Source organism: Poecilia mexicana, unplaced genomic scaffold (genome assembly GCF_051168715.1).
Source record: "Poecilia mexicana isolate PSO_F unplaced genomic scaffold, ASM5116871v1 scaffold_15, whole genome shotgun sequence".
In the NCBI taxonomy this organism is placed as follows: domain Eukaryota; kingdom Metazoa; phylum Chordata; class Actinopteri; order Cyprinodontiformes; family Poeciliidae; genus Poecilia; species Poecilia mexicana.
This window is the reverse complement of record NW_028263384.1, coordinates 16510972-16538151: the sequence shown is the minus strand read 5'-3', so window position 1 is coordinate 16538151 and position 27180 is coordinate 16510972. Positions and strand designations below refer to the sequence as shown.

Below are 27180 nucleotides of genomic sequence, written 5' to 3'. Positions count from 1 at the left end.
TTCTTTGAGTGTTCCTGAAAGCCAACAAGTTGCACTTTGGAATGACCTTAATATTGTATCATGTTTTTGATCCGAGTTTGTTTTACAGCATGAAATGTCTGAATGACTGCTCATCCAAGACTGGTGATTCCATACTTTTTGCCAGGGGTTGTAATGAACTTTATCCCTTTTAGGACAGTTAGGTGAACCAAATTTATTTCTATTTGCAAAATGCCAAAAAATTAAGAAAGCATTTTTCAAATAATTTTTCTTAGTAATTTTCTTAAAATTTTGAAGTTTACATATAGTTCCTTATTACTAATGGAATTGCCTTTTCTAGTGTATGGTCAGTTATCTGAGTATCATCTCACAAGGCTCCCAATTTTGGCCCTTTTCTTTTAAGAGTTGATGTATCTGAATCAGGTTTGAAGAAATAATCACACACATCTTTTCAACTGTGCTCACAAATTTTCCATGTGGAATTAGGCTGTATGGTTGAGGTAATTTTGTATTTGGATGACCCATTTGTTCCTGAGCTTTACTTTCTGACTGGTGTTTTGAATTGTTGCTTCAATATTTACACTCAATATTCATCCTCCTCACAAAATGTATCACTGGGAGTTTGCAAAGCAACCTTAATAAATTGAATACATTCTGGAAATAACTGAGATGTAGTCTACTTATCTATTTGAAATGTACCTTTTTAAGTCCCGTTAAGCTTCATTTGGAGAAAGAAATTTTTCACAGAGCCAATAGTACACCATTAATGCAGTCTGGTATGTGATAAAGTCTGGGGCTTGTTTAGACCCGGTATTAACCTGTGTTGAACGTTGACGCCCTGCCCAAAAATCCACCCTGAGGGATTATATCTTGGCTTTGCATGCAAAAAAAAACAAGAAAAACAAAACAAAACAAAACAAAACATAACCACATCCCTCAGTGGATTGTTACATTTTGAGCTGATATTGCAACCAATAACTCAGACATCTCTGAGTTATAGCTGGATTGAAAATTCATCTAAATAGATGCCACAAAATTGCTTCCTACACACATTTCAAAATGCATGGTAGGCTATTAGTCCCCAGTCAAATAAAGCAACAAAATTCTGAACACTAAATAATAAACAATTTGATGGATAACATTTAAGAATTCTTCATATCAGTGATCTCATTTAGCTAAAAGGACGGTTAAAAAAAGAAAATCCAAAACAAGAACCTAGAAAATGGAGCATTCATGTTGACCTAACATGGATATTCATGGAGTATCAGAGTAAAGGGGGTGAACACAAATAATCGCTATCAGTTTTTCATTTGTAAAAAACAAACAAACAAAAGACCACCATTACCACCCACCATGTGACACTGATCACAAAAATCCTTGCAGAAAACCTTGCATGTTGTGATTTTTAGAATGATATCAGTGAGTCGAAACTCTTGCTTTCCTAGCGGTGATGACTCACTTAATCAAAAGAACTTGATTAGCCGCATTCCAGGCTCTGTCTTGAAGTTTGTTGAAGTTACAAAATAATACTTTTTATTCCTCATAGAGACTTTCCATTTGCGTGTCGTTATGTACACCAGGGGGCAATATTAGCTCTATGTTAAACAAAATGGCTTCGAAAATCCAATTTTAAAACTTTTCACTACTTTCTTTCGCTAATAAAATAGGAAACCTTTCCTGAGCATGAATTTTCATATTCACAACAATTGTTCTTGTTTGATTAATTTGAGACTTTCGCGTATACACCTTTGAAGACGTGCTTGGCGGGTAGGATTTTTGCTACACCACAGATTTATTTACATTTCATTGTATTCAGTATAGAAAAATGATTAAATGATTGGTTGAGTAGTCTTTGTTACGGTGGAATGAAGTCTTTAATCATCAACGCCTCGGGCCACGCCCACTCGAACGTAACTTTTAGGTGGGCGGAGTCAAACAGCTGGATCTTCTGGGATGTCTTCGGGTCTCGTGGCAGCATTTCTGTGAGCGCGAGCTGTACGCCACGCACTTCAAAGCGAAACGGCCAACCTCTGCTCAGGAGAAACACACGAAGCAAAGAGATTTTTAAAGTAACGCGGCATCTTTTGGCACTTTGTTTTGAAGGGGACTAGGAGGACACGTCGACGGTCTCAAAGTTTCCACAAAACCTCCTGCAAAACTCGCTGGTCCTCGGAGGCTGAAGGTGAGTAATCAGCCACATAGTTTGCTGTGATAGATTAAAGAAAAATGCACATGCCTAATATATATTACTTTGTTGCGCTCCGCAAAAAAAAAGTGAAAAAAAGAAAGAAAAAAAAACGGATAAAGAAGGTAACATCATAGTTTCACAAACTGAACGATTTTTGCGCGTGATTGAATCACATTTCACCCAACAAAGAAGATTAGTTTAATTTGCATTGCTGATTAGTGCAATTAGTGCGCGATAAGTACCCGAATAATCCTGACCTAACTCGCTGCCTGCCCCCTTTCTCTGTCTCATTCACCAGCTAAAAAAAGGACACATATGTCCCATCTGCCAAGCTCCATCTTTAGGAAAATGAATCAGTCTGTGATCATGCAGAGCCCAGTCACCTGGAGGTAAATGTTTGTCTGCTACCTGAGAGGATATTCCTGGGCTGGTCGAAGAGGACGGAGAGGAAAGGGATTTTTCAAGGTGGTCCAAAATGTCTCTGTGGATGATACTGCCCGTCAGTCTTCCAGTACTGAGCATCACTGGGATATGGGTTGTGTAAGTTTTACATTTTTTTGTATTGTACTACAGGCTTTGTATGGGTTTGTTTTTGTAATGGTAGCCAAAATACCAACAACAATGTATGCCTCTTTTCCAGCATTATCATAGCAAACTCCAATAAGAGATCTAACAAGGTGCTTTATGTAGCCCTCTTGAACTTTAAATCTCAACAAAACAGAACATATGATGTTCTCTGCGTGTACCTAGTTTTTTTTTTTTTTAGAATTAAGAATAGATTTTTTTTTTGAGTTAGGGAACAGTTTGAGAAATGAAATAAATCAAGTTTCAAGTTTGCCAAACTATTAAATGTCAGTTATGTTTGACACAATTTGGAAAGTTGTGTGAGCTGATAAAAGTCTGTTTTGAAATATATATATATATATATATATATATATATATATATATATATATATATATATATATATATATATATATATATATATATACTCTACTGCAGTTAGTTAACCCTTCTCAAAGCCGTTTTTGCCATTGACTCAGCTATGGCTACAAACAAGCAAATCAAATAAAATGTTATAAATTTCTTTTTTAATAAAATTTCTTTAGATTTTTTTTTTTAGATGAAAGAGCCATAATTTAGTTTGTTTTGAAAGTTTTAAAATAAAACATAAAACTTTTGCAGAATGGATAACAAAAAGCCGGTGCTGAATTTAGATTTTTTTCTTTAAATTTTTCTTTACATTTGAAAAAGTTTCTTAGTTCTTTATCGGCAGACTCCTGTCCTAACCCTTAGAAATGTAGGGTTAAGGGCAGATCAACGAGTAATGGATGAAATGGCATTCAGCCTTAGTAGTAGATTTTAGTTTCTTTATGTGTAAACTAAGATAAGTTTTGACCCTTTTTAAATAGAGTAATATTTGTGTCAAAAGCTGGTTAGGCTGGTTAAACCAAGTAGAGAAAGCTATGCTATCCCTGTTTCAGCTAGCTTACTGCCGGTGTGCAGCAACATATGGGTAGAGATGTTACTTTTCTGCTCTATGCTCTAATCACAGAGCAGATAAGGAGAAGAAATCAGGAGAAGAAATCTCCAGGCATTTTGACACTTCCCCTGTCCTCGCTTTAAAATGACCTGAAGTTCCGTAGGAGCAACATGATGGGACAATTTTTGCAGCTTTGAAACCGGAACTTTTTACAATCTTGGGATACCTAAATACCATTAACACGTCCGTAGTAATCCGAAATACATAATAAGTCAAAAGAAAAGATAAATATTTTTATCTTTTGTAAATGCCGAACAAAGACATGTTTCTACCTTAGTTTCTTTAAGCAGAGCTACTCTGCATATTTACCCTGAATTCCTCGCAGCCATGGCAATTGGCACGTGGATTAAGTCTCTCCACGAAGAATCTGGAATTTTCACCTCTCTTATAAAGTCCAACATGAAGCTTTGCCGTGCAGCTTATTAATCTTCAGTACAGTGTTTGAGCAGAAGTGCAACCCAAAGGGCATAAAGAATGAGCATGCCTCCTGATTATACTCTGGCTGGCATCTCTTCTCTTGGGCCTGTCATTTGACTGTGAGGAGGAATGTAAACCTCCAAGGAGAGAAGGAGACAGATGGTGCAACTCTGGGTTGTTGTTGTCCTGTAGCCAAGCTCTGTGTTGCATCAGTGATGAGCAGCCTGATTGCAGCCCAAAGCTGAAACTATGCACGGTTGTTTACGTTTGTGAACGCAGCTGTTTGTCCAATCAGGAGTGCGCCTCTGAACAAAATATCGTTGCCTAAAGAGAGCTTTAAAAAAGATACAGGTAATAATCAGCAGCTTTGGCTTTTGTTTTTCAGGCAGCAAACTGACTCATGGTAAACTTCAATGTCATGGATTGTTTGTCCAAACTTTTCCATTAACTCAACAAGTGTGCCTTGTTTCTAAGAGAAGTCTCCAGGCTTTTTCCAGAGTAGTGGAATGTCGAAAGATGTAAAATGTTGCATAACTCCTTGATTCTTTGTGCAAGTGAGGTAAATTCTAGAAAATAGTTTAATAGGGCCTGGGCAGAGTTTTCTCAGCATCTGGTCACCACGCAGCGAGCATAAAACTTCTGTGTCTGCTTTTGCCCACCAGAGACAATTGACTAAGCTTCCTCTGTTGACTTTTTATGGGTTAGTTTAAAATGGCAGCATGACTTCATTATACCCAAAGGCTTTTTTTGCAATTCTTTTTCAGGACATAGTTTGCTCTAATTTTAAAAAAAGAGTCTCGTTACATCTAGCTTGGCTTCACTGAAGCTGCACTGGAAGTACACCCGTTGTATATTCCTCACAACCTTTTCCTGGGTTTTTTTTTGCACTGCTATTGGGAATTTTCACTGCACAAACTAGATTTTCCACAGAAGTTTTGCTCATGTTCCTAGTTTAGCCTTGACTTAGGGAAAAAAAGCAACTTTTTTTTATGTTACTCACAGGCTTGCAATTACAGCATAGAACTGTACTGTGCTTTGATAGAGGGCTAATTATATAAACAAACCTACTATTACTTAGCCTCCTCCAAACACATAATGCTCTGGTTTATTTCAAACACTTAAAACAGACTCTATGTAGACTTCTTCTAGAGCTGCAGAGATGCTGTTTTAGCTTACAAAGCTGAATAATATTCTTTCTCTAAGGACAAAAAAAACATTCAATGACTTTTGGCTTCAAGAGCTATGTGATTCCATATATTTGTAAGACATTGCACGTATTCACCATCTCTATTTACAGAAGAAATTATTGGCTCTGACGTCAACATCCTACTACAAATTTGTAGTGACGTGCAAAAGTGTTAACACACATTTTGTTGTGTTGCAACTACAGACTTCTGTGTATTTTTGATTGAGTTTAGCCTGATATACCAACACAAAGTAGTGGATGCCTGGTTTTCCAACAGTCATACAAATGCAAATCTGAGTTTTGGCACGCAAAAATATTAACCCCCTTTCAAATGTCACGAAATTGGTAAATGGTAAATGGTATGTGCATGTATTTTAATCTCAGTAAATCTGACTGTTCTGTGAAGGCCTCAGAGGCTGGTTGGAGAACATAAGTGAAGAAAACGGCATCATGAAATTCAAGAAAAAAGACAGACAGCCCTGCTTGTGGAGAAGTTCATAACCGGGTTGGATTATAAAACAATATTCCCAGCCTTTAATGTCCCACGGAGTATTATTGAATGAAAATGGAAAGAGTAGATCAGTGTGTGAATGTGTGAATGACTTAATGTAGGGTGAAGTGCTTTGGGGTCCTCTGGACTTGATAAAGCATTGAACTAGTGCAGGTCATTTACCATTTATGTCACAACTGCAAGCAAAACTATGTGTCGCAACATATAATTGTCCACATAAGCTGAAAGATTGGGCAATGTAAACATTAATTAGAGAAGTAGCCAATAGGCCAAATGTATTTACAGGACAACATTTAGTCATGCAGTGTAAAAATCCTTCTGGAAGTTTAAGAAGAAGCTTTTCTTTAACAGCGACATGGAAGCTGGTCAGAGTGGATGGGAAGAAGGATGATGATAAACACGACTAAACTACTACTTTTGTGTTGGTTTATTTCATAATACGTTGGTTTATTTCATAATACCTGGGTAAAGTGTCATAATGTGTGCTAATTCACATAGTTTATTTTCAGCTGGCTAACTTGCATTCAGTCAGTCCCAGTTGTGTCTTTTCCATATCACATCTACTGTCTCTTCATATTTGTGAATGTAAGCCAGGTAAACAACAATTGGGAAATCTCTTACGCCAGCTTGTTCAGTTTATTTTTAGAAATGGGACAAAAATGCTGCTGATGAATTACACATAAATATGAGATTATAGCTATAGAGGAATTTCCCCCATATATACTGTAGCTAGTCTCTAGTTCCATAGACAAGTTGGTGCTAAAAGATACGCAAACAAGAAAAAAAATCAAGCAAATGCAATACTACTAAGCTGAGTGTGTAAAAGACAAAACCTTAATAATACATGTTTATATATAGTCCTGTTGACATTTTTAACTTTCCAGGAACCAGTTTTTAAGATGTTTTCGGAGAGAAGTGTGGAAGTTCCTGTGTGATATTACTCAGAACTGCATTCCAAGCATGAAATGGGCGATGAGAGAAAGTAGTGTGACCATCAGAGGGTTTCCTCAATGGTAAACGGTCACCCCAGAGTTCGCCCTTGTTCCTTTTACTGAGAGTCTATTGCATAAATTGTTAAAGTGGCATGTAATCACAAAATAAACAAAGACAGAGTCCTATTTTACAATGTTTTCCCAACTTAGTTTATAATGTTTTTAGTGTATCTGATAGTAATAGTGATTTAAGCTTTTCGTCACTTTGGATCAATCAATCAATCAATTAATCACATTTTATTTGTATAGCACATTTCAGCAGCAAGGCATTTCAAAGTGCTTTACATAATTAAAATAAAAACAGCATGTGACATTGAATAAACGGTAAGAAAGAGAGAGACATTTTGAAAAAGATTAAAAAAGATAAAAACATTAAAAACATCGAAGACATCAAAACCCGCAATTTAGCCATAAGCAACTGTATACAGGTGGGTTTTAAGTTGAGATTTAAAGGCACCCAATGTTTCAGCTGTTTTGGATGCTGTTTCAGCTGTTTCAGCTGTTGGATGCTTGTTTCTAAACTGTTTCAATTGGTTTTAAATGTGTGTTTTTTTTGTTTTTTTTACCAGCTTCTTATACAGTATGTCCTATTGGGTGTAATCATGGCATTAAATAACTTGTCCATCTCTGATGCTAAAGATTTGTGCATCTAAAATAATACAGTATTTGAATTCTTGTACTATTTCTCCTTTATTGTCTTGTATAAAAGTACTACAATCACGGTCAGTATTTGCCTTTTTGAGAAGTGCATACATGCAGTTTTGGATATAAGTTGCAAGTGAGTCCACTGACTGTAAATGCTCATTTCAACAAACTAGATGGAGGATGATGATAGTAACAAACTCAAATTTAAACTGAGATTTTCAGATTGCAGAATTATTTTAACCCAGGAATGTTTTTCACACGGTCATTTCGGGCTATATTGAGTGCATGTTTGCAACATGCTGTCTCTGTCCTTTTTAAAAACGGCTTCATGAACATGATACCATCAACCGCTGAAAACATTCCTAATTGGTGCTTAAACTCTTGCTGAACTACGTCTGCGATCGCAAATCAGGACAGATGTTCAGCATCTCGGAATAGCCCACCATTTTTAACCCTGCATGTCGGTGTGCGTGAATGAGAAGTGTGTAATATGACAAACTGACAGTTGCATTTCCTTCCCGTTTGTCCGTTTTTCCCCGTGTGGGAGGCCCGGTGTAGAAAAAAAAAAGACTAACTGATCGAATACAAATGAATATGGTTGTTCTAGCTGGAGTTGAGTCACATGGTTTTGGAGAATGTAATTATCTCAAGATTCACACTTTCCCACCGCTCATTTTGATATGAAGAAATTCCCCTTATCTGTTATACATACGTGTGTAGATCTTTCCTCACTTGCTGTTTCATAAGGATTGGACATGCACAGACAGAACAGCTGTGTGTGTGTGTGTGTGTGTGTGTGTGTGTGTGTGCGTGTGTGTGTGTGTGTGTGTGTGTGTGGGGGGGGGGGGGGGGGGGTGTGTGTGTTGGCAAAATATTATATGGTCTGAGATGAGACCTCAGAGAAAACTTTATCACAAGGTACCGTTAACTTCTGTCTTGAACATGATCTGGATCGTTGTATTCATAGGTGCTCAGTAAGCATCATCAGATATAGTAAAAAAAAGTTTAATTTATTGGTTTTATTTAAAGTAGAAACAAATTGTTGACAATGATATGAGTAAGCTTGACATTTACACTCTGATGGCCACTTTATTAGGTACACCTTGCTATTGGTTTGTCCTGTTTGTGTTCAGAGCTGGATGGATTTGACACGATAAGATTTTGGTCAAAATCTGCAGTTGCTGCATATCTGGGTGTGAAACATGGATGCCTTTCTATATCATCAAACCAGCCTTTGGCTATTTTTTTTCTCTGGCTGTTCTGTGTAAATCTGAGTCACTTCCTTCTTCAAAGTAACTTATGTTTCACTTTCTACCTCATTCTGACTCTGGTACTGAACTTCTGTAAGTCATCTTTGCCCTGTTTAGATGCCTCACTGGATTGCTGAAATTGGATTATTTTGATTTACTATTTGGTTAAGCAAGCTGTTGAGCGGATGTGCCTCTTGAAGCGGCCGGTGAATGTATGTTCAATGTTTTAATGCCGGGGTCCACATTTTTTTGTTTTATGATAAACCACTTTTTTTTTTTGTCATGAACTCACTTTAAATCAGTGATCAATGATCAGTGCAGAATGCCACTTGATTCATTTATGTGTAAAGCCTTATAAGCTAATTTTATAAAGTTGAACTTTTTTTAGTGGTCACCCCAGAGGCAACGTAGACTTTGACTGTAATCGTCGTGATTTAGTTTAAAATGTAGCTACTAATTTTTGAACCGGTGGTCATTGAACCGTCAGTGGATGAAGCTGGTCAGTGACCTGTCAAAAACAAACAACAGAACTGATAATGACTGTTCGTCAATCCGGTTTTCCTGAAACTAACTAGTATTTTCACTCCTTGAACTTTATAGCTCCGGACAACGATAAGAGATTATTGAACGTCGGGTCGCCTGGTCTCACAGGCTGACCCGATGAAATGTAAGGTCAGAATGGCACAAATTATTCTAATTTGTGTATCTTTTTAGGCACTGATGTCTAAAAAAAATCAGCATTAGGGGAAAAGCAACTAATTTACATGCAAATATCAGAGATTAAAAGGCTTTAGTTCAGTTTTAGAAATGGCCAATAAAATGTTTATAATGTTTTCTGGCCCACAGAATGTAAAAGTGTATTTTTCAGACAAGCTGAAAAAATACAAAATGATGTTCTTTAGCTGATGTTATGTCAACACACTAACCAGTTTGTCCATTTTATCTCACTTTGTTCAGGATCAGTGCTAAAGACATCAGTAGATTCTTTTGTCATTTGTGTTGGTGCTTGTTTCTGTATCTTTTCATCGTTTTGTTTACTCAATCCCTTAGAAATTAGCATTTTTAGATAGCAGTGCAACTGATCACATTATGAATTATCTTCCTCCCACTCTGGTTAATCACGCTGTGTCTGTTTCAGATATGCCATGGCCCTTTACAACCAGCACGTCTGTCCTGTGGATAACTGGTATGCTGCTTCTTCTTTCCTGTGTTTTGTTTCATCATATTTATGTTGATCCCTACATACCCACTGTAGTGGGTATGTGGTAAACAGTGGGTACAAAAATAAAACAGTAATGTTTTATTTTTGTTTACAAAGAACAGCATAGACTATTTGTAAGAACAAACAGTACTCAGGGACTATTTGTTCTTACAAAATGACCTCTCTACCAAGCCAATTTTTTGGAAGTATTGTTGTGAGGTTAACATTGATTAAAAACAGGCATCCTTTTTTTTTGAGGATGAGATTTTTATTGTAAGATAACCTTACGGAACAACACTGTTTAAATATTGTATTTTCGTTTGTTGTTTTTTTTGAGAAATTTTAAACAAATGTATACATTTTGATCTATTTGCTTTTATTTAAATAAAAAAGGCAATTATTTCTGCTACTGAAATTTGACTGATTCACTCATCCCAGCCTTCATTTACATTTGATGGCCTCAGGAATTGGAAAAAGGCTGCAAATTTGACCCCATAAAGAACTGTCCATGGGTTAAAGGAACCGGTTGTTTGTATAAGTTTGATGCAGAACGACAAAAGTTAAGAAGTGTGACCCATGTGAGGCCCAGATGTTTTAAGAAATTTGATCCAGTTGTCTTTCTGCCCTCTGGGGACCCTGCTTATGGTGCCCCACATGGTTTCACCATGACTTCAATGTAGTCAACACAGGCGGGCCCCATTATTATGAACACAGGCCCACTTGGTGCCCATTGAGCGTGAGTCAGATCTATTTGGGACCCACATGCCCATGAGATAAAATCTCTTCATTCATCATTGTTCCATTCTTGGCACGAGTGATATCCAAAGAGCATCGATTTTAATGAATGTTGAATGATTTCTGTTGCAGGTTGTACAACCAGTCCTGTGAAGAGGACCTGCATTTGCAGAGCGGTCCGTCGTTTTGCTGCACGTTAGATAACGTACCTCTCATCAGGTGAGTGAGACTCCGGCCATGTGTGGCGGGACCCCTGCGGCTCCCATGTCTCTTTTGGTTCTGCTGATTAAAAACAGGAACCACCGTCCCATTGTCTCGCTCGGCTCCTGTCTGCACACTGTTTATAAAAAAAGAAAAGAGATTGAGAGACCGTTGTCCTGTGTGCGTGCTGAAAATAACTCACGGCAGAAATATCCTGCCTGCCACCGTGGCACTTCAGAGGAACACTTAAGCTATGTAAACACGCATGCAAACAAAACCTGCTTTTTTGGGGAGGAAATCAAGTCACTCCTGTTCCTGTTTAACTGTTAGACTCTGGAGATTTAACTCAAACAGTCGTGAAAACAATCTTTATGTAAAATGTAATGCCTCAAAATAGGCAGTATGAACTCACCAAGCTATTTTTTATGTACAAAAAAAAAAAAAAAAATCAAACTAGTGCTGAAGGATTAGGAAGGGGACGTTTTCCTCTGTAGTCATACTAAATTGTACGTTCCAGAAGAACATGTGAGTGGCTTAATGCAGCAGGAACGTTTACAGAAACAGACAGGAGCCGAGTGTCTCCTGGCTTCCCAATCGCTCAGACATTTCCCATTCCTAGAAAAGAGGCGGGGTATGCAGTGGGTGAGAAGCCAAACACTTCACTACGGGATGTGAGGGATCAAGCTTCGGTCTGACTGTCAACAAGCACGAACGCAGCTCAGCAGCATATTTTATTTCACAGAATGGTGCAAATGGTGACGCTGTTGCTGAAGAGTGTGGACGTACCGATTCAAAGTAATTCTCTGAATTATTTTATGTACTTTTTCTTGCAGTAAATGCGGGACTCTTCCACCAGAGAGCTGCTTTTTCAGCCTCATCTGCAGCACCGGATCCTTCATGGGTAAGGAATATGGGCACTAACAACACACACCTCAATCCTCCTTATGGTACAACATGAAGCACCAAACCAACAGTGCTTTGGTATAAACTTTTACACATTTTGTCATGGTATAATCACAAGCTAAATGTATTTTATTTAGGTTTTACGTGACAAACCAACAACAGCACACAAGTAATTTCTGTTTGGGAATTGAAAGGAAAACCAAACATGGCTTTCAGTTTTTCCTATGTGAATTTATGTCAGTACAGTAAGATTTTCGCCCTCTCTTCTTTGCAAAATAGCTGAAACTCAGTCAGGTTGGAAGAATTGTGTCTGTTACCATCCATTTACAAGTTTTGAAAAGTCTGCACTTTGACTGGGCCGGTCCAATATGCTTTGATCTGACAAGCATGATTGTTCCACCACCTTGTTTTACCATATTGATGATGTTTTTAGTGTAAAATGCAGTTGTAGTTTACCTCCATTGATGTTTTCTATGGGAAACAAACAGACCAGTTGTCCTCTCATCAGACCAAAACTTCTACAAAACCTGCTCAACATCTTGCCATCTTGCTCGTGTTCCTTGCTTGGCTTATAGTTAACTCAGCCACAAACGGCAAACTGGTGGAGTGAATAAATAATAGGTTTAACCACCTAAGTTGTTTTTCCCAGCCTGTAGGTTTAGATGGAAGATAATGTCTTGGGAGGTTTTGTTGCAAAAACATGCTTTGGCATGTTTACATTTTCAGACTACTGCTTATAGCTTAGCATATTGTTTTATATCCTAGCCCAGCTTTAAAGTTCTTCCAAATCTGTCTGCTACGCGTCTTGGTCTTCATGATGACATTATTATGGAGACTTGCATAAAATGTCATTGTCATCATGTCTATATATTCTCATATTCTAATATGAGGAGAAACCCATTGTGAATCTGAACAAAGCAGAAATGAAAGCCTGCTTTAGTTTCAGAGTAGTTGTAATGGAGAAATATACACTTGTCCACATCCAGAAGGGACAGTGTGTGTTCCAGGAGGCACAAGGAAAACAGACGTGATATAACAGAAGAGGCAGAGCTCCCATGTGCTGCTCTGCATGTCTTCTGTTAGTCTACACGTGCTGTTGCCCGGTGCTCGCTGGTGGTTCTGACTCCCCTGATCTAGTTAATGTTTCCCAGCTGTGGACTGACTGTGTGTGAGTGTGTGTTCGCACACACAACGGTATAAAAAGCTTGGTATAAAGAGCTTTTTTTTTTCTGTACCCATGCCTCTGGCATTGTTCACTTCTGACTGGTTGCCTCTGGACTGTAGTAAAACTGTTTACTCCTGTCTTGTTTAGATGCAGATTATAGTTATAGGCTTCTTTGTCTGTTTAGACAGAGACTGTATAAAATGTGCACTTTGCCAGACAGAAGGGACCAGACTGTTGCATGTTGGTGTGAAGTCTGCACAGGCAGCAGGGAAAGACCAACATGTTTGTTCAGTTTATTGGGCCAGTGCTCATCACTGCATAACATGGAGAGCTTGAATGAGTGCTGGCTAATTGTACTTTGGTCATTAATAGCAATAAGATGTTGACTCATTATTCAAGGTAACATGAGAAAAACATGAGCTCCACATTCGGTGTTTCTCAACCCTGACAATACCCATCTTGCTTAAGTCAAGATTGCCAACTGTGACGATTATTTCTTTCACAATACGTCTGCAAAACACTGTGAGGTCAGACTCAATGTTGTCTCCTAAGCTTCCACCTTTAGGTGATGGTAAACTATGATAAGATAACTTCATCAGTTCCCTTTATAATTTCCCTTTTTTGAAAAAGGACCACATTGAAAAGTTGTAAAAAGGTGTAGCTTGTTTTTTTTTTTGTTTTTTGTTTTTAAAACCTTTGGTATACCTTCCCAGCCGAGATCTACAGCCTAATACTTTTCTATGAAACATGTAGGGTCCATATTTACTGGCATGTAATTAAAGTTTACATGTCAGTTATATGAATCATTGTAACGACATAAAACAAGGTTATGAGGAAATTGTCTCTGAATATCCTCTCTTTTAAGTATCATTCTAGTTATGTTCAGTGAAGCTCTTTATCAGAAAACGAAGAAGCAGTTTAATTGATGATGCATTTATTTGTCTAATCAACATCCATCCATCCATTTTCTGTATGCCCTTGTCCCTAGTGGGGATCGGAGGGTTGCTGGTACCTCTGTCCAGCGAACGTGTCTAATCAAAATACATATGAAATATAATTAGAATTGCACTGTTGGTCAGATCACATGAGGATTCATAACGTGAGTAGTAATGCTAAATTTCTGTTACATATTTTCAGAAATACACTGAACCATAAATTGGGCAAATGATCAGCCGTTACAGGACACTGGTTCAAAGCTGCTGACCGGTCAGGATCTTTGTTTAGAGTAAACATATTCATGCTTTCTTTGCATGTTACATTTTACTCCCACAGTCAAGACTTGATGGCAGATCTTCATCAATTTTTATTTATTTATTTTAATTTTAGAACTTTACCGCAGACTCAATGTGCCACACAAAACAAGGCAGAATAAGTGAAGAAGATGAATAACAACAGCATTAAGGCTATGAATATAGTTCAAATATGGTTCCCAAACCTTAAGGAAAAAGTCTTGTTATGGAATAAAATCCTGTATTACCAGCTGTCAGCCTTTAATAGTAGGTCCTTTGCACTAGTCCATTGCTTCAGGAAGAAATGAGTTGACATTGAAATCTGGTTATTTACTTACTTGTACCACAAAACCAATAAAGATGATTAATATATAAATTTGTCACATTAAAACTTTTGATTACTTTGGATCAGTGTGAGGTTAAAAAATTCAACTTTAGCTTTTTTTTTTTATGCATGTATGTAAATTTGATGACAAAAACTAAACAAAAACCACTTACCCAAGTGGGTGGTGATGTCACAGGAAGAAGCCGATACTTTAATAGCTGGTGATTTTATATTATTGTAAATATGAAAAGAAAACGGAATCTATTTTAGGCATTCTTCTAATTTGTTTTTGACCACCAAAGAGAAAAACAACTTGTATTTAACTTGGAGTATATATTTTAAAGCAATCCTTTTAAATTTATCAATGCTTGAGCTTTGTTGATTTGTTTGAAGATTCTTTGTTTTTGCTCTTTTCTGGAAAACTCTTAACAGATGCTTGGTTTCAAAACAAACAGTGTGAATATTTTTGTCTTAATGAGAAAAATAGTAGAAGCTTTTATGTAGATTGTCTCAAATCAGAGTGGTAGAGAAAAACATGTGCAAATGTTATAAGTTCCTAGCATATTTAAACTTCTTTCTATGCAAATTTGTGACCTGCAGCCTTATCAAAATACTGGACTTCCACACTAAAAATTACATGGTAATGAATTGTTACTCCAGTTACCTACCCCGTTTCTGGATTAGATGCCTTCACCTCCAGATTATGTCGGTTACATAAACTACTGGTTTAGTCTGTACATAGACTTATGTTAATACAGGTTGTAAAGTAACTCATTATGTCTGTGTAGAAATAAGCTAAGTTGGTGAGGTATGCAGCTCCACAGCAGCCTATTGTAAATAATCAGTGCTTAACTTGTTAGCCTATTGATTTATGTACTTACTTGGAAGACTGTGCCAGCTGCGATTGGCTCAGGGTCAGGATCACACGGACTCTGTGAACCGTATATTGCCTCAGAGCTATTCTTCTCCTTTTCTTTCCAGGTTTAACCTTTCTGCCAATGTATACACATGATTTTTTTAAATACAATGCATGCTTTATTTCTCTGCAATACCTCCTGTGGTAGAAAATGCAACCGAGTGCTTGAGCTGAAATATCATCCCTATATGGGGACGAGGAGGGCTTGTTAGACTGCAATTTCTGCTGAAACATACACTTAAGTGTGCATAGGTCTGCAGATTTTCTTACCCCTGTAGGGTTGTATACATTATTCTACTTCCACATGTAGCAACAGGACTTTACATGGACGAGTAAGTTTGGTGTGTAAACAGTGTTTTCAACCGCAGTGGACTTCCTTCCTGAGTTTCCTGACTTTAGAGAACAGAGTGAGAACTGAAAAGGTGCTGTGGGGTTGTACAATGTCTCACAATGTTGTGGGATGTCATGTTTATCTGAAATTATTCCCATTGTTGAGCTGTCAGGAAGAAGCTGTCCTGACCCTCAGAGGCAAGGTGAAGGTCAACTACGCTGCTTGCTCATCAAAAACGTAATCTGGACAAGCTAACTAAACCTCTGCTTCTGCCTGTTACTTTTAAAGGGAGACAACAGTAAATATCCTACGCAAACTAAAAGAAGACCGATGCATTTGCTTATAGGAAGTACATCTTAATTCATTCTGTTCTTTTCCTCCAGGCTAAGCTTTCATGGTCCCCAACAAGTTTAAACACAATCATCTCTTATATATTTATAAAATGCAGGCAGCCTTGTGCATGGAGATGGATGAAATAAGCTGCAGCTCACTAAGCTGACTTTTCAGTATGTTCTCCATTTTGAAAAAAAAAAAAAAAAAACGAAAAAGAATAATGACACGATTATTTCAAGCTATTTGGTTTTCCGTGATTTGACCTGAAATCATCTCACATTTGTCATTTTGTGTTTTAGGATAAAGGATAAAATTAATGCTGATGGTGCATAGGAACTTCTTCTTTTTTTTCTTTTCTCATACTCAACAATAATCTGACTATTGCAGACTTAAAGTTTAATATTCCACACACAGTCAGTGTTCCCTGCCATCTCAGCTGCTTTAAACATTCAACATGCCAATGTGAATGAATCTTCATCAGTGCAGACAGAGAGTCTGCAATGGATCCTTAAACGTTATGATGGAGGTATTGCTGCAACATTAGCTTAGCATTTATGTAAGCTTGGTAGCAGTAACCTTATATTCCAAAAAATGTGGTAAATTGTGTGCAGCAGTATCAGTACTTTTGGTAGAAATACAGGAGTAATATATTTATTTTATTTTTTTTATGTGAAGCTACATATCTTTGTAGGCCATTGAAAGGCGAGGCAGATAAGCTACAGTGTTACAAATGCACAGCAAAATGAGGTTTGTAAATTTATTTGCAAAGTTTGTGGATTCTTGCACACAAGTCTTGACCTAAGAAGCACATTCTGATCTCATGTTTTATAAAGAGAAGCACAAGATTTTTATTTGGCATTTTATTTTCTCAAATGGCACCACCTGGTCTCTGTAGGCTATCATATTTCTGGTTAAGCTCTATTTGCGTCACTGAAGTAATACCAAATGTCTTTTAGTTGCAACAATTTGTCATGAAGAAATGACAAACTATTTGGAATCTGTTTTAAATAACTATCAACATTTACGCAAGTTTGCTCAAATGGGTAAAAATTATCATAAAATAATTATGTAAATAGATTACTGATGAAGCTCTTGGACACATTTTTGAATATGTCCAGTCATTGAGATGCTGACTCACAGCCACCAGAGCTGCAACAAAACCAAAGAATGACAAAGCTCTTGACTTTCTTATGTTTTCCTTTTACACTCTTGTGAATTTGCACAGAGATGGTGGCAGAGTTACCACAGCAGTTTAGTTGTATAAGATTAATGTCAAGACATGAGGGCCTCCTTGTCTCTTTCTGTTCCTTCAGCTTCGTTCTGTCCACTCGTCTCCAATGTCCCGCTTTTACCGTGAGCAGTCAGCTTTCATCAAGCACCAGCAGTGAAGACTGAATAAAGACGAATCAGGCAGGGGTCAGAACAACAGTGAGCGCAGCTAGAACCCATTAGCACATCGTCTCTCAACTGTCCCAAATACTGTATTTTTTCTTTGTTTCGCTTCCCCTTTAATCCGCAGAGGGACTTGCGTCCACCCCCACCAGTGTGTCTTGCACATTTTCCCGCTATTTCCTATTCCAGATTTTTTTTTTCTTTTCGGAGTGGCCTCTATGGGCAAATAAATAGCTTTCCAAGAACTTAATGTAATTTTTGGCTGAGAAATGTGTGAGTCCATGTTTCCATTAAATTACATCCAGTCACTGTATGTTATACTCTGCCAAAATAAACAAAAAGAAAAATAAATACCATTTTTACTTATGAAGCCTTCAACCTCACTTGACACAATGACTGTGACCTATTGATCTGTGTTTATTTGTCTTTCTCTTCTTAGTGGTGGTGATTGTGCTGCTTCGCTACGCCCATGTTATTGAGAAGCATCAAAACTGTGTTCTCAACACGGCGAGTCTGTCCACAGGCTGGATCTGTGCCGCTGGACTCATGATGGTGGGAAATTTCCAGGTAGGAAACAAAAACTGTAGAAGAGACACGTTAAAATGACGAGCTTTCTTTGTGACTGTAAAAAAGAAAAAAAAGAAAAACAAACTTTCAGTTCAGCACACTAACAACTGCTGTCAGAAGAAATTATACACTCTTATTTTTGGCATGATTGTAAGTTTAATTTTAAGCTTTTAATGATTTATGTTGATCATCATGTAAAGTTGATATTTATTAGTGCTGCAGAAGTTTCTACATCTTTTTCACGGCATAGGAATATTTTGGGTAACAATAGAAACAATGAAGTTTACATTCTGACAGACAAGACACCAAAAAAAAAGTGATGCTCCTTGAGTTGACATCTTCTTTACCTGATTCAATTGTTCAAAAATAAGACTATTTAAGTATTTTTTTTTTTATGGAGTTTGAATTGCTTTTAATTGTTTGAAACTTGAGCTGGATTTTTTTCATAATGAACAGGAACTGAAACAATTTGTGGTTTGGTAAGCTTATGTCTTGTCTTGTCGTCAAACTGGCCTTCTGTCATTCTGGCACAATTGTGGATATTTGACCACAATTCTTGGCAAAATTCAATTTACATTGATTGTGTTCCTGGAACGGACCGAGCGTTTGACCATAGTCCACGTATTTCTGCTATTGTTGAGGTTGGGTCTTTTGGAAGTCATTGTGCTCATGTTTCGACGTGTGTTTCTGTTCATTGTCCTATCAGAGCACCCACATTTGTCCAACTTTTTTTACTGTCCAGTGTTTGATTTGAAGTAAAGTTAAATAAATTGGAGGTGGTGAGTTGTCATTGGCCTATCTACCTTCTGCAATGTACTAGTGTTGGCAAAAAAACTCCAAAACATGATGCAGCCTCTGCGTCTTACAAGGATGCTGTCCTTGTAAGAGCGCTACAAGGACAGCTTTCTTATGTCTGAAGAAGTCGAGTGAGATTTTCAAATACGTCATTATTGTGGACAGGCAGCGTAATCACTGTCTGATCTGACCATACAGCATTTCTCATAAGCATTTTACTTTAAAATTTTATCTCTTAGATATCAGTTTTGAAGCAGGTGCTATTTTCTTGCTCAGTAACCTCTAATTTTGTGGTAATATGAAACTCACTGACTATTGTGTTCCAGCAGTTTCCAAGTAAAGACACTTTTGAGCCATGATGGTTCCGAGCTTGTAAGGTCATAGTCACATTGTTTTGTCTGAGGGTTACAGTTTGAACTTTCTCTCAGACCTTATTAAAGTTCAACCAAGTCAGAATGTAGTATATTTACCTTCAAGTGTTGGAGCTGTTAATGTTATAATCTGCTGCTCTGCTAGATTTTCTCCAACTTCTGAAAATCTTCACTGAGTTTCTTTGAATTTTAGATTCTGATTGTGCTGCAAAGACAAACATATCGTGATCTCTCACTCGTTATGCTAAAAGGACCTTGGACCTTCAGCACCACTTGGTGAAATGTTTGGGTCACTGTATGTACATATTTCTGCCTTTATATGTAATTTCCACGTAGAATGCATTAGAGAAATTCCAGTGTAATTGAAACACGTGAAGCTACTACTTCTTTTTCAAAGTCACTGAAACTGTGTTCAACAATTTCAACAATACTTGAGGAGAATGGTTTAAAGATGTCATTTAAAGCCTAAGATGAAAGACTTTCATGGCAGTGATGAGTGTACATAAAAGCCCAAGCTCATCTGTTGCAAATATAACGCAGCATTCTAACTAAATGTTAAAAGCTGCGTGGACCACTTAGTTGGCCTTGGTCGAAGTTACAAGTAAAGGAAGCGAACCTGATTTCCTTCTTTGTAGATATCTGCTCTCTGGGAAGGAATTTCTTGATGTTTAAATATTTGGAGTGCTGGCTGGGAGCCTAGACTCTTGTATATTTGCAGGCTTGTATTGGTCACATTGCGGGGACATAAAATGTGTTCACACACATAGTTCCGTAGGCTGACTCCATTTCGGGGGATGTTGAGTTCACATTAATGCAAATTATCAAATCATCACAAAGTGATGACTTGATTTAGATTAAAGGGTGAGAGTTGTGTAACTCGTAGTTTGGCTGAGAGTAATTTTCCAGAAGGTCTGGTTTACCTAATGGTTTGGTGATGTTGTTTTTCTTCCTGAGAAAGGGGGAAAAAAAAATAGCCTTGCTGGCGGGAAAGACTTACAGGAACCATTAATGATGCATTCTTAGTATTTTGAAAGAGAGAGATGTTTGAGATTAAAGCGTTTAGTTTCCTATTTTGTGCTTTGTTTGGCTGCCATATTGGTGTTGTCCTCCGGCTTTAGAAAGATTGTGAAATAGCTGACTGTTCCTGTGAATAAGTGAAAGAAGGGAGAAGTGACTCGTGATGAGAAAAAGTCTCTTTAGTTTGTAAAACTAGTGCGAAAACAAAACGTGTCGGTAACATTTTCTGTTTTGAATATTTTAAACAGGCTTGGTGAAAACATTTATTCTTTAATTGAGTTCATGACCATTATTAGCTTTTACATAGAAGAGTATTCAAACATAGTTGCTTTTACGGTGCCTTGAAAAAGTATTTATACGCCATGACCGTTTTTTTTTTTTACATTTGTTTAATCATACAGCCCATATTTTAGTGGAATCGTTTAATGTTAGAGTTGCACAATACATCAAATCACAGCAGTAATCGCAAGTGTGTAATATTGCGATATTGTACTTTTGGTGCTATTTTTGCAAATTCTGAATGTCAATACTTTAGTTTGATACACTTTCACAAGACACGCTTGATGTGCAAGTTTAGTGTCTAGATTTTGCCAAGAGTGGTGGGGGGCTTTGTGATGAAGGAAAAGAAAGAGAAGCTTCAGGAAATTCTGGGTTAATTGCTGTCGCATGATTCAGCAATAGCAATTTAATTAAACGTTTTCTTAATGTTGTGCAGCTCTAGTTTAGACTAATGAATGTTCCTGCCTTAAAATGGTTCAGACCTAAATCAAATTAGAAATCTGACTTCAAACTTTTGGCTCAGACATTCTCCCGTTTGGGCATTATTCCAAAGGAAAGCGAGTTAATATTTCAGTCTGGAGGTATTCAAATCTGGGAGATGCTCACGTGGATCTGGAGTTACACTGAAGGACACCTCTCCAAGATATTATTAACTCTGAATATATATTCGTATTTCATTTTTTTAATTTTATTTTTTCTTTCTATGGTCAATTATTCACTGCTTGTGTGCCAGTATGTCACAAAAACAATATATATATATTTTAATTTGAGCTTCCAATGTGGCAAAATCTGAAAATTTCAAGTGGTGTGAAAAGAAATGCTTTTGCAAATCACTGTTGTCTTTGAAATATAGTGCAAAATCCCACAGGCTGTGATTGGAGGACTCCTGTTTGTATGAAGTCATAGAAACAAGAAAGAAGTCTGTACAAGTCTATGACAGAGCAGTGATTGTTTTGTATCAGTGCAACAGATTTGCAGATGTGGCAGTTTGTGTGCACTTAAAAAAAAGGTCGCCCTCGCCCTCTTCCCGCTTCGCCTGCGAACTCTCAGTGCTGCAGAAATGGGAAGAATTTACGGGAAGAGCCAGGGGGAAATGAATCATCAAGCAGGGCCAGATGCAGAGTTGGGCAGAGAGGGCGTGGGGAGCAGAGGCTCCTCTGTATCCAATCGCAGCCATGACACTTTTTGCATTTTCTTTTATTTAAACCAATCATATGATTAATTAGTGCCTTAAATGGGGGTTATGTTGCATCATATACCCAAATCTAAAATGTATTGACAGACTCAGGATCATTCAGGTGGAAACAGACAAGCTGGAATATTGGGAGGAGTCAAAGCAAAGTGGAAACGTATCAGAGACAAAGCACGTGCTAACGTACGCTGCTTTGGTTGAGGCACGTTTGTTACATAAGATGCTGGCAGCACATCTGTGACGTGGTCACAGGGGCTTTTCCTGTTCTGCGCTCTAATTGTTCAGGAAAAGAAACATAACTTTTTAGATGATGGAGAAACACTTTGTCTTCATGAAAGTTGTAAGCTAAGGAAACCAGACTGCTGGGTGGCACCTCCTGATTACTGTTCCTCCAGACATATTCAGAAGAAATAATACTCCCATAATCTTTTTTTTTTTTTTTTTTTATAAAAATGTTTCTCTGAAAGTCTGGTTTAAAACGTCTAATGATCTCATGATTTCGATTTTAGATTTTTGGCAGGCGTTCAAGACATCAGGTGTGTCGTTAATTTGAACGTCTCAGTTTCACTTCTTTTCATCAAGCTCTGTTTCCACAGAGGAAATCCAAAGCTCACAAATGCTGATATGCCGGGCTTGTTCCCGCATGTTTACCTTCAGACGCCCCGTCGCTGCTTCACAAAACGCAGTCAGTCAGACTGGCGTTGCTGGTCAGTCTGTCTCATCCTGCAGGAACTTATTTGTCAAACTGATCTTGTTTAGTCATTGAGTCATGTTTTATGTGATGGCAAAACACGCCACAGGAAATTTAACCAGCTGCTAGAGAAATATGACCAGTTTCTTTGAAAGATACATATTGGTGTAAACTTTTAGCTCAGAAAATGAAGGCAGGTACGGTGAAAGCTGTGTTTCTCATCCATTGTTACAGCACTGATAGTTTATGAACATTTGAAACTATGCATTGTTCTTTACAGTCCTCATATAGCTGGTAAAGCTGTATAAAAAAAGCTTTAATGAATTTGTGTTTACTGCATTACCAGACTTGGTTAGCACAGCTTTTACATAATATCTACTTGCGTAATTAAGTAAAGACAGCACAGTCATAAAAAGTATAAGGCTGCTTTGTTTGGATATCTGTGAAATTTTATTATGAGAGAATATGTAGCCCAACAGATCTTTAGCCTACAGTGCCTGATTGCATATGGAGTTTATAAATGCAGTTCTATTAAAGAATATATTCATGTTCAATTAGTGAATTCTTTAGCAAGTCCTGTGATTTAACCCCCCATTGTCCAATTAGCTCTTTTTAGGCAAATATGTGAAAGAATGTGCATCTGAGATTTATATTTGATGTGGATTAATCTGAAAATCTAACTTTGTGACTCTGCAGATTTGTAGTTTTTTCACAGGAATGTTCAGTATGTACCAGCCAGGTCAATGGCTTTGAAACAAGAAGTGCATTACTTCTAGGCTATTGCTCTAAGGAACCACTAGAATTACAGTAACTCCAGATCTCCTTCAATCTCTGAGCATGGACCAAGAAAAGCAACTCTTCTCAATCCGTCTGAATTAATGGGTTTTATAATTTCAGAAAGGCTTTGCTGACTCTGCTCTGATCAGAATATCTATGACTTGTGTTCGTAGTTATTTGCATTGTACCCATTGGTGGGAAACGTGGTCACACGCTCCTATTGTGTATTGTTCACAATGACTCTTGTGACCGGCTCAGTGCTGGCATCTCCTCCATCTTTTATTCCTCTCTCCCACTTTATTCCATGAGCTGCTTATCTTTATGCTATGACTTCTTTAACAAAGCCTTTCTTTCTTCTCTCTCCTCTCTCATCAGGTGGATAATGCCAAAGTTCTCCACTATGTCGGAGCAGGCATCGCCTTCCCCACCAGCATGCTGTTCGTGTGCCTGCAGTCGGCGCTGACCTACCGACTGGCCAAGACCCAGGGGGAGTACTACGTGGCCCACCTGCGTGTCTGCATGACCCTGCTGGCCTTCGGGGCCTTGGTGCTCAGTATCCTTTTCAGCCATGACTCGATGGCGCCCCACAAGTTCTTCAGAGTAGTGATATGTGAGGCATGGTGGTGGCAGCAACATACTATGGATGCATTTTCTGGTCAGAATTGATAAGATGGTGGTAAATCCAGGGTTGTCATGGATGAAAATCTGTTTGTGATGGCAAAAGAATTGAAATTGAAAGACAACAGTGCTAATCATAGTCAGGGTAATGTAGTGGTTTAGATCAAAGTGTATTCATGTATTTGACTGGCCTAATCAAAGTCCAGACCTAAATAAAGTTGATAATCTTTGACAAACACTAGCTATTTACAATAGATCTAAATGTGCAAAGCTTGTTGAGAGTGACTCCTAAAACTGAAATTAGTGACACCTAAAGGTGGATTTATTCCCTTCTGACTGAGGTTGGTTGATGGACAGCTTCAAGCTTTCTGTTCTGTAGATCTTGATCTTTCCTTAACCACACTGTTCAGGCGGCGTGTTTTTCTGCCAGGAGAGTTTCGTCCTGCAGCATGCCTCGGCCATCTTTGAGTGGGTGTTCTGTGTCATCATTATGCTGTTTTATGGGACGTTCGCCTTTGAGTTCGCCGGCATGTCTGGAGACACCATGGCGGTGCTGGCGCGGGGAGGGTCCCTGGGAGCTGCTGGGAGAGAACTGAAGCTGGAAACGCTGGTCGGAATGGGAGGACAGTCTCATCCTCACCAGCCTGAAACCATGTCCATACTGTAGCCACTTCCTGAAGCTTTGCTGTCACTTTTTTTTTTTTTTTTTTCTGTTCCTGTCAAACTCAGACGGTCAGGTTAGTTGAATTCTGCATCTTGGGACACATTCATTTTACGCTTTCGAAGAAAAGGCCAGTGCAGCTGCCGTTACACGGCAGAGTGGGTAAATACCTGCTGCTTACTTTCTACTCTGTCTGCATCAGGATTTGTCTCCAATGAACTTATTTGCATTTTGCACATTGATCAGGTGTGACAGCCAGCTTTCCCCTCACTCAGACCGGTTGTTATCGACCAGAAGAAGCAGAGTTATTTGTCAGTCGTCAGATAGGGAGGACATACTGGTCAAGCCCAGCTGTAAACTGTTTCACTTTGCCGCTTTGGACCATTTCATCCCCACCGTGATGCTTTCATCGGATACGCAGAAGGAGAGGCTGCTGGACAGCCCAGCTGACAGTATTACAGTGCTGAGACTGAGAGACAGTATGCGGATGTTACCGATAAAGTACAGAAATGTTTCACTCAACCCTGGAGAAAGAACAAACCAGCACTCTTGGTGTCCTTTATCATGGTATTCTACATGGATTTTTACCTTATTTAACCAATATTTCTCCTCCATACCCAAATTCCTTTTTGTATTCAAGCCAAAGACGAGTGGATTGCAAAGCTTAAAAACCAGGAATATATTTTGTTTCTGAGTTTTTATTTTTCGTTGACCAAGTTTCAATAGACTTTGAATATTTTCTGTTTGGGATGCCATGTTGGTGCTCCAACCTCTTATGCAGCTGTTCATCTGTAAGACTATTTTTTTTAAAGTCTGCTTGGTACTCACGCCCAGAATACATTTACTTCTGCATAGAAAGCATGCACCGCGTGCCTTACATTGTTACATTCAAAAACTCATTTTAAGCCAGTCTATTTTTTTTTTTTTACTTTTTTAAAAAAGAAAAAAAAAAAACATGTACTCTAGATTGATATTCAACCCAAAATAATTCAGTTTTTCACCGTTTACTGAAGAATAGGAAAAAGAGCGTTTAGTGACCAGATGCATACAAGCTAATTCAAGCCAGAGCGCTTGGTTTATTGGGTTTAGTGATGAGATGCAACACGTGTTTTCAGGTTCTAACAAAAGGGCTGCCTCCTATTATTCCCCGTTAAGGACGAGAAGAATGTGTTTTTTAGTTTACCTGCTGGTTTTGTCTTTGTAGCTCAGAACATCACAACTGATTCGGCTCATCTTTCTGGGATTGATGAGCCGAAGAGAAAAAGGGTGAATTTATTATTTTTTTTCTAAAGTTAGATTTTTACACAAAAAAAAAAAAATAAGTGTGTGTAATTGGTGCTGCAACTCAAAAGGGGTTTTCCTACACTTCTGCCTTCTGCTTTGGCTGTAATATCCGCTCTACATAGGCAATAAGACTGAAGATCACTCATTGACAGAGAGAGGGTTCATGTGAGTGCCGAGAAGTAACTACAGAAAAATGCAGTTAGATAACCGAAGACAGCAAAGTTACTTTTTGTTTTTAAGGGATCAGTGTGAAAATACGAGAAAGCAGAGGCCTCACTTCTTTAATACTTCCACAAGCAGGCTCTTATCAACGCTGCCTTAAAATACAAGTGGCCTCATGTTGCCGTAGTGCCAGTAATTTGGAAGCAAATCTGTCAAACAGTAATTAACTTTCAGGCTGAATGTAAACTTTCAAAAGGCTAGACCTGGAGAAGCCCCCGCAGCTGCAACATATCAATGAGCGTGGGTCGCCTGCTGCTCTCTGCTGGTCAAGCACAGTATAGCATCATTTCATGTTGGAGTCTTGTGTCACGTCGCATACAGAAGTCAAAGAATGGCAAACGACTGATTTTATTTTTATATAACCTCAAGCTCTCCTACCTGAGCGTGTTCTACCTGAATTTAGTTTGTCAAATCCTCCAAGTATTTTCTCCTTTTAGCATAAGCATGTTGCTAATAGAATGCAAAAAATTCATACAAGTGGTTAGAAATGCTTATTTGTTGTTTTGTGCATCTCGGAACACTAGTAGTGCATGACTTCCCTGCGACAAACCCATCCTCATGTCACCATATCTACTCTGTTGTCTTGTTTATAGATCTATTGGATCTTTGCACTCAGGAAACTCTTCGGACACCAGCTACAATGTTTAACTCGAAGCAGAATGAAACCTGCTTGCTTCTACCTTCTGTTTTTATGTCATGACGTGTAGTATATAGGTGCTGCTTTTTCAGTTGACATTAGCTATGATATCATAGATTTCTTTTGTAAATCGAGACTCTGTCGTGTAAAAAAAAAAAAAAAATGTAGCTTTAATTGTAGCTTTTGTAACTGCGCAAGATGCTCAAGAAAGTGTGGCGAATATTGCAATCAGTAGGTCACTGGTGAGAACTTCTTGACTAAGCTAATCAGCTTCTGTAAGCCACATTAGAATCAAGTATTCGGTACCCCATTTGCTTGAAGGCAAAAAAAAAAAAAAAGTGCATCATGTGCCTTATGTATCATATCGGTAACCAAAGAGGTAGGCTGCAAATTCTATTTTTGATGCAAAGTGACAAGATTGTATGTATATTGTAATGCTTAATGAATAAAAACTTTAAAAAGTCCAAAGTGTGAATATGTGGGTTAAGATCAATCTTTAACTGCAATGCTGCAAAACGGGCTGGGTGAACATTTTTGATCAGCGAAGTTGAATACATTTGTTTTCATCCATGTATGAATATAGTTGTTGAAACAACCAAAGCCCTTAGATCATGAACATCTTCTATTAA

The 27180-nt window shown here is 38.0% G+C and overlaps 1 protein-coding gene across 1 annotated transcript; it reads left to right on the top strand.

Moving 5' to 3' along the window:
• Positions 1-1820: 1820 nt before the first annotated feature.
• Positions 1821-27019, top strand: LOC106918074 (transmembrane protein 150A). The gene is made up of 8 exons (XM_014987533.2): positions 1821-2161; positions 2466-2707; positions 9848-9895; positions 10778-10864; positions 11680-11747; positions 17880-18007; positions 23505-23682; positions 24158-27019. The coding sequence occupies exons 2-8, from the start codon at positions 2643-2645 to the stop codon at positions 24412-24414; spliced, it is 831 nt and encodes a 276-aa protein (XP_014843019.1). The 5' UTR covers positions 1821-2161; positions 2466-2642; the 3' UTR covers positions 24415-27019.
• Positions 27020-27180: the final 161 nt, after the last annotated feature.

Excerpts from the sequence above, each read along its gene's own strand:
- LOC106918074 (XM_014987533.2), top strand. The coding sequence starts at position 2,643 with ATGTCTCTGTGGATGATACTGCCCGTCAGTCTTCCAGTACTGAGCATC. Across the intron at positions 9,896-10,777 it reads GTCTGTCCTGTGGATAACTG|GTTGTACAACCAGTCCTGTG; the intron begins GTATGCTGCTTC and ends TTTCTGTTGCAG. Across the intron at positions 11,748-17,879 it reads CAGCACCGGATCCTTCATGG|TGGTGGTGATTGTGCTGCTT; the intron begins GTAAGGAATATG and ends TTCTCTTCTTAG.